Source organism: Anoplolepis gracilipes, chromosome 11, assembly GCF_047496725.1.
Source record: "Anoplolepis gracilipes chromosome 11, ASM4749672v1, whole genome shotgun sequence".
NCBI classification, from domain to species: Eukaryota; Metazoa; Arthropoda; class Insecta; order Hymenoptera; family Formicidae; genus Anoplolepis; species Anoplolepis gracilipes.
Window position 1 is genome coordinate 5,551,496 of NC_132980.1, and position 11,824 is coordinate 5,563,319.

The following is an 11,824-nucleotide window of genomic DNA, read 5'->3' on the forward strand; positions in this document are numbered from 1 at the left end:
GCGCTCATTTGTATTTCTTCTGTTGTCGTATTCCTGTATTTCACTTTAGTTCTATTTTTTATATTAAGCTGCTTGATTATGTTTACGATTCTGGTGTTGAGTCCTCTGCTCCTGAGTGTTGTGAGTACATCCTGTAGTTGTATTCTGTCGAACGCCTGGGTAAAGTCTACAAAGCAGAGAAATAGTGGTTTATCGTATTCTATTGCCTTCTCTGTTAGCTGTCGTATCAGGAATATGCCATCGGTAGTCGACCTGTTCTGCCTAAATCCTTGCTGTTCCTCTGTAATATGTACATTCTGCGTTATCAGTGTTGACAGGATTTTGGTAAATAACTTGGACATTCCGTTTAGAAGCGATATCCCTCTATAGTTACTCGGGTCCTGTTTGTCACCTTTTTTGTACACTGGGACTGTAATACTCGTTCTCCATTGTTCTGGTATGGTGTTTGTCACAAGTATTCTGTTGAATAATTGGTATATTTCTCCTATGATTGCCTCGCCCCCGTATTTTATCATTTCGTTTGATATTTGGTCCGGGCCCGGTGATTTTCTGGTTTTGAGTTTTTGCACGGCCTTCATTATATCCTCTTAGGTGATTTCAACCTCCGGGATTTCTTCGCTACTATAGTTGTATTCCTCTTCATTGATCTCATCTATCCCCTGCGTTTTGTATAACAGGGTGAAGTGCTTCTCCCAGGTATCCTTTGCGGTTTCTGGCAACTGTATTAATTCGTTCACTTGCTTCTTCCTGTTTCTCAGCATACTCCATACTTTCTTCTGGCTGCCATACAAATCACTTTCCATGTCCTTGGTGAAACCTTCCCAATATTGTTTCTTCAATTCTTTAATTCTGTTGTTTACTCTGTTTCTTGTTGTCTTGTATTTATCCAATTCCGCTGTTGTCTGGTTGCTTCTGTATCGGACGTATGCTTTTCTCTTTTCCTCAGCAAGTGCCTTTACTTCTTCGACATACCATGGCTTGACGTTTCGCTTCCCATTGATGTTGATCCTTCTTGTGCTTATTACTTCGTCCGCGCTCTTTAAGATGTTCTCTTTTACTCTTTCCCATGCTAGCTCCACACTATCCGTCTCCTCTATGGGGTTATTACTGATGTATTCCGTCAGCCTTCTCTGATATAAATCCTGTGTTGAGTAATTTGTAAATGACTCCGTGTTGTATTTTGTCACATATTCTGGCTTCTTCTGTTTCTTAATAAGCCTGCTGTGGAATCTGTATTTACATAGGATTAGTCGATGATCCGAGCCTGCGTCTGCAGAGGTCAGAGCTCTTACATCAAGTATCTGTTTGGGATGATATATAAAGTAACATTTATAAATATATAAATATATATATTTTGCAATAAAAATATGTACAGTTTATTATTTTAAGAAATATATGTTAATAAGACTCAAAATTAATAATTAAATATTTCAAAAAAGTTGTTTATATAAAGAAGTGATGTGGCTATATAATATACTTTCTTTCTGGATAGTATTCTGCATAATTCAATCACCTTACATTAATTTTTTCTACATCATATCCAAATAATATTCTATTTATTCTATTTATTATAAATAAAAAGAATTATATTTGATTGAAATGATTATCTGATTGAATTATCCAGAAATATTATCTAAAAAAAAATATACATCACACTTTATTATACAAGAAAATTTTCTACAATAATTTAAATTAGTAATTTTGAAATTTATCTCTCTGCTTACATTTATTAAAATTAAAACAAAATGTTATAAATATATTCTACATACTACAATATTTTTCAATGGACTACGTTTTATAACAATGTATATATTACACAATCTTGCACATAAGAACATAAATAAGTTATCTTGCACGTAAGAAATCATATGCACTGTAATGATTTGTTTATAATAAATAAACAATATTTTCATAAAAAATATGAGTTCGATGTATTATTTTTGACGTCAATAATTTTGGTGTACTCCATATTGCGAGAGTTATAAAACATATACAGCTTCATGTTGTGCAATTATAGTGATGCCTTATTCCTCGGATACACAATAGATATTGTAAATATTTTAATCAAAGCAAATGCTGTACAGAATTCCGTGTCACAATCGGTACAGTACATCTAAATCATGTAATTATATCTAAATCTTATTTATAATTAATATATATATATATATATTTGTCACATATATTAGTGTATAAATTTTATTTTTTAAACAACTTGATTATGTGAATTATTAAAATCTTATAAACGCAAGAATTAATAATAAGTAAAATTAAATTTTAAATACAAACTTTAACATATAACTTAATTAATATATTCAATTAATATATTTTTTAAAGTTTACAGCCGGATAAGCACACTAAAAGTGCCTCCGACGAGTTTTTAAATAAGTACTTTTTAAAGAAGTACTTTTCAAGTTATAAGGCTTCAAAGTTGCAATATTTTGACATAAAATACTAAAGATATCTCGTAAAATATTCATTTTTCGATTATCTTATCCTAATACTTTTATGCACAGAATAATGAGACGAATCAATTGGCGTAATTAAAACACATAATTATGTCAAAGTAAAAATGTGTAACTGCTAGTTGCAAATTCAGATTTTTTCTTAAAGATAACTATGTGTTTTTTACATATTTGTAATAAAAAATAGGGGATGCCATTTAAAAAAATTGAGGTAACCTTCACGTGACCTTCAAATGACTCTTCAAACCAATGGTACCATCTTATGGCCCCCTTGAAACCATACAACACATGTCTGAACCATTTTTCTCTAAAATCAAAAATGAGAGAGATGTTTGGGGTGGACACTTAAAATAGGACACCCTGTATAACCTTTAAAGGACGGACATATTTTTTCGTTAAGTTTTGTAATTTGAAGTAAGAATTTTTATATCTTTATTATAGTGTTGTACTATGAAAAATAAGCGACCCTTATAGAGCAAATATATTGGCTTCCCGTCCGGTACGGTAACAAAAATAGAAAAATTCCACAGAACCATTATAAAATTATAATTATCAAAGAGTTCATCTTTTATCATAGTTTTGAATGAGAAAAATAGTTATATGTATATATAAATATATATATATATTTATATATATATATATATATAAATAGCAAAATAACTACATGTATATTATAAATGATATTAATACAAATATCTTCAATATGAAAATAAAGTAAGAGAATAATATCTATCATGCAAAATCAGCAACCCTTTTTTTATCTGTAAAGCATATATTTTTTTAGGTTGATCAACAATATTACAGAATTACGCAAAATAATGCAGTTGAAAAACGAAATATAATCATTATTTGTTTTAAGAAAATTTTTTTCACTAAAATATATATGAGTATATCATCAACAGATGTAACCTGTAAAAATTTAAGATTTTAAATAAAATCTGAATTTGAATTACCAGAAAGACCTTTATGTAAAATATTTAAAGTGAAAATAGTCCAAAGCCAAAATATTGGCTTCCCGTCCTCTAAAGGTTAATATGTAATTTATATTTATGTAATTAATAGAAAAAAAGAGATGGAAGAAAGAAGGAGAAGAGATATAATATTAAATAAAGAAAGAGAAAGAGAGAGAGAAAGGAAGAAAAAGAAAAAAAGGATGATTTCTTAAAACCAACCGTAAATATTAAAAAATCAATTAGCATTGCGAAAAAGAAACTTTAACATACACAATAATAACCATACAACACAATAAATGGCGCGCGCGTAGCGCTCGCTTAAAATGTTCTAGTGTCTAAAAAATGACATTGCCAGGGATCACTTAGTTATAAAAACTTGATAAATTTAACTTCTATAGAATATCAAAATTTTAATCTCCACGATGGCTAATTTAAAAATTAAAAATGTACGCGTATTAGATCATTTTCAAAAATAACACCAGCTTTAGTATAGATAGACCACAATATTAAAAAGCTGAACATTCTTCTCGGGGAACAAGCGTACGTTATGAATGCGCGCAATAAACTGAAACATGTGAAATTGTAGTACGAAAAAAAGTGACATTACGCATGCGCGACTTTAGCGTAAATAACCTTCTCAACGAATATTTTTTTCTTCTTTTTTTATGGGAAAAAGATATTTGCTCAATTGTCTCCCTCATCATATATTGATCGCGTAATTAGAGACATTACTTCGAGAAACACTGAAAGAAATACGAATATTCCGATCTCAAGAGAGCGAGGTGTTATATCGCCTTATTATACGAAATTTAATAATTTAGTAATTTTGTGCTACAATTTATACTATAGTAGAAAAGTAAATAATAGTTGATCGATCAATAGAAAAAAGAAGGGATAAGCGTAACTCTCGTCAGCTACTTTACCAGTCATACATGTTCCAGACCTTTCAAAAAAATGATCTACTTTGAGACGGAATACTTCAGTCTGAATAAGTTTCTTCTACTCACCATTGGCCTGTGGCCCTATAAACAATCAAATTTCACTCGATTTCAATTTATTGTTCTGTCTAATATTTTGACAACAAATGTTATATTCCAGGTGAGTTTTAATAATAATAATAATAAATCATATTAAGAATAATAAATAATTTAATAATAATAAAATAAAATAATTTAATAATAATAAATCATATTAATATTATCATATTTAATAAATTACTGCAACCTTTAGCCATAAAATTTAAATATCAAAATTTAGATTAGAATAAAATTCTTGTCAGTTATAACATAAGCGCACATACATACATACACATATATGTGTATATAACATATATATGTATGCATTATAAAATATATATATATATATATATATATATATATTTTATAATGCAAACTAATAAGTAATATTACTAATTTACAGTGTACAACATTTATCTCACAAAGATGTACTGTAGATCTTATCATCAAAGTTCTATCTTCTATATTCTTCTTTGCTATTTTTGTCATAAAGTACAATTTGTTCTATATTAATATCAAAAGTGTAAGTTAATAGTTTAGAAAAAGTTGAAAGTTTACAATTGATAACTTCATCGATTGATAGTTTACTTATTAAACGGAATAAGTTTTGTGTTATATTTTTTGGCATTATTTTATATATAAAAACAAATATATAAAGTTAATTTGTTAAAAACAACAGATGAAGGCTCGATTGGATCAATTACTGTATGTATATAATGAGATGAAAGACAAAAATGAGATTGCTATTATGAACGAATGTGGATCTAATAGTAAATGTTATACTGTTGCACTTACAAGTAAGAAAATCTTTTTTAGATTTGCATATACGATTACACATTCTTCAGAACTGTCAAGATTTTACTCTAAAAAAATTGATTTTGATAAATTATAATAGTTTCTCTGTGTATTATAATAAACATTTTTAAATTTTAAATAAAGTCGTAGAAAAAAATAGCAATAATTATAAGATAAAAATCGATTACAAATTGATTAAGTTAAGGGAAGTATATTAGAGTTTCAATTATAACGTACACAATGAGTATGACACAATATATGTTAGGCGAATAATATGTAGGAAGAATACTACATATTATTCATTACTGATTTTAATAAATTATTTTAATAAAGAATATAATTGTAATAATGTTGTTGATTATTAAGGTATTTTTATCATATAACGTCAAACTTGCAATAAACGTCTACAACGCGTTGTGATATTTGTTTATTGCCAGAACGCGTTCCGGTCGAATATTAGAACCACACGAATTTCGCTTTGTGGCCTTTTCAAATTTGCCAAAACGCGTTATGAGCGATTTTGGAAGTGCCTAGTCACGAATTTCGCGTTGTGGCTGAATCTGAGAAGTCAGAACGCGTTGTGACGTCGGTTTTTTCGCTCGGTGAGCGTTTTCAATCTTTGAGCTTGACATATAAATTAATTTAAAAAACTTATATGACAATTCCGTTTTCTGATACTTTTCCAGCACTTGGCTTTTGCAGCGTATTTACTATTCTCGTTGCGTCAACTTGGTCCAATATTTTATTGACAAATTCGTCACAATCATATCATTTAATGATTGCAACCGAATATTTTATCGATCAAGAGAAATATTATTATTTAATTCTGTTTCACTTGTTTATATCGATTTGCATCGGGAGCGCTGTAATGTTAGGGACAGGAACAATACTCATTATGTATTTTCTACATACTATTGGATTGTTTAAAATTGCCAGGTGTGAACGTAAATATCATAAAGATGCGTATAATTTATCATTTTCAAATACTTCAAATACTTAAATAAAATAATTTAAACTTAACTGAAAAAATGCATTCAGTTGATAAATTCTTGCACATAGTTACAACACAATTTATATTTATAGCTACCGTATCAAGCGCGCAATGAACACTGACATGCTACGAAATATTAATCAAACCCACCCTTTGATATACAAGGATTTAATTAGTGCTGTGAACGTTCATCAACAAGCTATGAAGTTCGTATATACCCGATGAGCTATATGCATGTAGTAACAAATCTTTTTATTTTTTAAGGTTATCCGGTGATTTGCTATCCAGCTTTGAGACAATGATGTTCTGTTTAATATTGTTTACAGTCGGCTCGGTCAGCTTTAATCTGTTTCGAGTAAGTTTTCTGCTTTTTTCTCAAATTTATTCTTTAAAATAAGCGCTCTATATTTCATTTGCAAAACAGAGGTTTTTGCGTTATAACGGGTGACCATTTGAGCTATGTAATTATTAAAACTAAACCGTTATATATATTTCCCTACATCGATTTCAGCGGCCATTTAATCGATTAGGATCCGATATCTGACATCTATCTGTCACTTGATATTTTTTTATACAATACAAATCTGTTCAGAAGTGTCAGAACGAATGCGCTAAATATGAAAGAAAAAGTATTTCTCACCGAGTTTTGCAAAAAAGACAAAAACTATATTAATTGCGAAGAGCATTGTACTAAATATTGTTCCTCACTAAATATTGATCTAAAAAATGTTATAAACAAAACTTAGAAATATATGTTTTTGATACTTCTCATCTCCTTATTGGAATTATCTCTAAATATTATAGATATTTAAGATTTTTATTTTTAAATGAAAAAATCATATAGGGGAACGTGGGGTAGAACGGCCAATGTAAGCATTGAGCAAGTTTTTAACATATTAAAAAAAATAAATCGATCTTTTTTCTACTAAAAATATTCTTTGGAATATCCACTATAAGAAAAAATACAAGTTTATTATAAAATAATAGTTTAAATAGACGAGATTATTGATTTAGTAAAAGCCTAGATTTTCGTGATATTCGCTTTTCTTGCGGGGTATAATGGACTACCTTCAAAACTTGTTTATTTCATTAACATTGATGTCTAAAACTTCTTAAAAGTTGTATATTATAATATGATAATATATAGAACATAAGAATATAGATTTGTATTTTTAAATGATAACTATAAATTAATAAATAAAAACAATTCTCTTGTTATAATAAATATTTTTCTCTTTAAAACATGGAAAAATATCCCTTAATGTAATAATTTTTGGTATTAATTTTGAAAGACAGCATTTATGTATACTCTCTTTCTTTCTCTAGTATAAAAATAAAAAGTACAACATTTTGTAGGCTAATATTTCATTAAGCCTCAAAACGTATTTATTTACTTTTAAAAAATTATAATTAATCAATATTTACATAGACACAGTATGAAATTAATAAGAAAAGATCATTTTAAAAGATAAATGTATTTACGGTAATAAAAAATAGAATTTTATTATTGTTTACCTTATGTAAATATATCGAAGAATTAAAAACAACTCAGTCGTGAAGAGCACAGCAAGTGCATTAAATAATTTCTAACAACTTTCAACTAAAAATATTGCGACCACTGATAACAGGACGCAGAAAGAGACACCTAATAGCAATAATTGCAACATATTTCATGACATGGTAGCATCTCTGTAAAAAGATATCGACTCTGCACCATTGTATCCCACGTTCCCCTATATGTATATGAAAATAAAAAAAATATTTATTTAAATTTTTTTATTTCATTATCTAATTTTTTTTCTATTTGTATTTCAAAATTTTTATAATCCGTTGCAGTTTTGTGCTGACTTTGATGGATGACATCTTGAAAATATTTCAATATAGTTTATGCGCGCTAGCAAATTTTTGTCCCTTTTTTATGTTACTTAAATTATTAAAAAATTATATATTTTTTTTATATCTATAGTAATAAAGTAACAAGTCTTTTTTACAAAATGGCGTTTTATTTATTTTGTTCAGCCTACTTGTTGCGAAATAACAATCCATTTACCTTTTATAATACAATTCGAATGATCACTCGTTATTGGTAGGTGGCTTTATTATTAAATGATAAAAGTCTTCATTAAATGATTAAATTCGCCTACTTAACCGATAACATAATTTTCAAATAACTTTTGTACTTCTACGAGTTATAAAAGGCTCTACTGTTTTCCATATTTATGAATAATTGATAAACAATGTCTTGCATAAAATTAATTATAACTTTAAGCATTAGAAATATAGAAGAAGAGCTTGTATTACTTGTAAGAACACAAAGATATATCGCAGAAAAAATCAATTACACAATAATTTACTTAATAAAAAACTCAAGAAAAAAAGCGTATTCATTTTTCGTAGCTTTTTTTATAATAAATATAATTTCAACCTCTAAATTTCTTTGTCGCATCAAGGAAAGTTACAATTAAAGTAACAAAAAGAGTTATTTAAATATATTTGTGTTGTCATAAAAAATAACGCCAAAGTTATAGCCAGACTTTGTGATCTGAAAGGAAATTTAATTCTGGAAAAGAAATTTTCTATAAACATAGATCCAAAAATGTGTCTTTCTAAAAAGTTCAAAAAATCATATTTTTTATTTTTAAAAGTAATTTCTTAAGAAAACATTTTAGGATCCTTTGTTTATTGGAAACTTTTTATTCAGAATTAAATTTCCTATGAGATCACAAAGATTGTATGATGACGTTTAGAGCCATTTTGTAACATTATGGAGAAATTTTATTGCAATTAATATTATTGATATATTATTAGTATACCATTAATACTTTTATTTTTTAAAAGAAAGTTATGTAAATTATGAGTAATGAGATGTTGATGATAAAATAAGGTTAATGAAAAAATTATAAAATAAATTATAAAATAATGAAAAAAGATCTATTATAAAAAAAGATTTAATTCAAGCCACTAAAGATTTATCAAATATTTTTCATTGTGTTCATTTAAACTTAAGAACTTCATAAGTTATAGAATTCAATATCAAGATTGATAAATTTAAAATAGCAAATTTGTAGTAGATTTCAAAATTAAAAAAAAACCAGATTTTTTTGTTTCACTAATCTGAATTTGTTAATTTATTATTAGTAACCTGAAAGAAATCCTTTAAAAAAATTGAAAGTTATTTTACATACTTCAAATCTATATTCAAAATTTTCTCACAATAACTCCTTATATTTATTCATGAATATTAAATCAGATATAATCAAAACGTTTATTTTTAAAAATTAAAAGTCCTGACAAAATACATTTAAATATTTATATTATTAATTAAATACAAAATTATATTAAATATTAAATAAATATATATTTAATTGTGCGCAACATAATTTCACACATTACGTCACTTGAAATAATTTTAAGTAAGATATATAAAAATAAAAATAGATAAAACCAAAAATAAAAATTTTTTAAATATTTTTCCAACTTTAACCACAAATTTTATCAAAATTGTAACGTAATACTGCAATTTATGAGCCGGAAACATATTTAGTAAAATTATTATTAAATTGATCATCCTCTCTCTTGTGTATAAAAAAAAATAATTTTTTGTTGTGTTGTTAAATTATCATGAAACCTTATTATTATTGTATTGATTTGTATTAGATTTTTCAGATTATGTCATCTGAAGAGAATATTAAAGAATTGATATTTCCCTTGTTATATGCAATTATCACCGTCTTATATATGTTCATATCCAACTATATGGGTCAAAGTATAATAAATTACAATCATGACATATTTGCTACCGCGTAAGAATTGTATTTGCAATACAACACGCCAAAGTTTTCAGACTAACATTAAATGTAGATATTAATATCTTTGCACAACAAGCACGATACTGAAGTTTACTAATAAAGAACAACTTTCAGAGATTTTTATCTAGATTCATTGTTTACAATACATTTTCTAGGTATAACGTTCGGTGGTATGTAGCTCCATTGTACATACAGAAAATGATACTGTTCCTGTTACAAAGAAATTCAAAATCTTTTACTTTGAATGTCGGCAGACTGTTTGTTGCATCTATAGAGTGTTTTGCTACGGTATGAGAAAAAATATGTAGTATGATACAGGTACTTAAAAGAACATACAAATAAATATAAAAGTGAGATATTTTTCATTCCAGCTAGTAAAGACTTCAGTATCTTATTTCACAGTTATATACTCTACACAGTGACGAGATTATAATTGAAATTAAATAAAATCATAATAAGAGAGAATATAAATATAGAAAGCATAATAAAGAAAAGAATATTCTTCACATATTTTTCATAGAAAAATATTTTTCTTAGAAAAATAAAAACTTCTACTTTTTTGACGCATATCTAAGAGCTAACGATTTTTTCATGCAAAAGAAAATAAGAGATATTAAACTCAAAATATTATTGCGTATTAAATTCCTATAATGCGCTGAAATTGAATACTGTGCGTGCGTGTATACATGCGTACGTGTGTACATACACATCAACAATAATAAAGTATAATAAATGTTTAATTATTTTACATTGCCTTTTCAATTTCAATAGCATCAGAATGCATAATATTTCTTTTTCTCTTTCTCCTCCTCCTGCTTTTTTTTCTTCTCTCTCTCTCTCTCTCTAATATGTTACACTTCTAAATAAATTAATTATTGTTAGCATCTGCATAATCATTTAATTTTAAAGCTTTTAATAATGTATAATATGTATGTGCATTAAATTAAAAAAAGAATATATAATTTAATAATAAATATAAGGAATATATTAGTATAACTGCAATAGAATTTTTGTTGCGCTAATCGTCTAATTTTTTTTTAAATTTAGAAACGTACTCTACTCATTTTTCATCGAATAGATCGAACACCAAAATGTTTGAAGTTATGAAAAATACTTTTCTTGAAGACCGACCGTGGGTGTATCCATTAGAATGAGAAGAGACAAAAATGTCTACATAAGGTTATAATGCAGAGTTGTTTTCATAAAAGGGAAAGAACATTCACGCACACGCTTTTAGGATATCGATCGTTTAATTGTGCACATCTCACTTTATTGAATTGCACGTTTTTGATCTCACGCTGGCACTTTGCGCACCCGTTTTTTTTTTTATATTATACATATACAGTAATTTATTATTAAAATGCTAGAAAAGGAAAAAAAATGACAAAGAATAAATAAATAAGAAAAAACCAATTAATATTTCTCAGAAATGTACCAAAAGAAAAAATTTACTTTCCCTTTAGAGAGAAAATTTACTTTCTCAACGAATATTTTTTTCTTTTTTTTTATGGGAAAAAGATATTTGCTCAATTGTCTCCCTTATCATATATTGATCGCGTAATTAGAGACATTACTTCAAGAAACACTGAAAGAAATACGAATATTCCGATCTCAAGGGAGCGAGGTGTTATATCGCTTTATTATACGAAATTTAGTAATTTAGTAATTTTATGCTACAATTTACACTAAAGTAGAAAAGTAAATAATAGTTGATCGATCAATAGAAAAAAGAGGGGATAAGCGTAACTCTCGTCAGCTACTTTACCAGTCATATATCCGTTCCAGACCTTGCAAAGAA

The 11,824-nt window shown here is 27.1% G+C and overlaps 1 protein-coding gene across 1 annotated transcript; it reads left to right on the forward strand.

The window, feature by feature from the left end:
- Positions 1-4,361: 4,361 nt before the first annotated feature.
- LOC140671073 (uncharacterized) lies at positions 4,362-10,448 on the forward strand. The gene is made up of 9 exons (XM_072902123.1): positions 4,362-4,513; positions 4,835-4,954; positions 5,111-5,228; positions 5,913-6,162; positions 6,310-6,423; positions 6,482-6,572; positions 9,875-10,020; positions 10,182-10,314; positions 10,398-10,448. The coding sequence occupies exons 1-9, from the start codon at positions 4,370-4,372 to the stop codon at positions 10,446-10,448; spliced, it is 1,167 nt and encodes a 388-aa protein (XP_072758224.1). The 5' UTR covers positions 4,362-4,369.
- Positions 10,449-11,824: the final 1,376 nt, after the last annotated feature.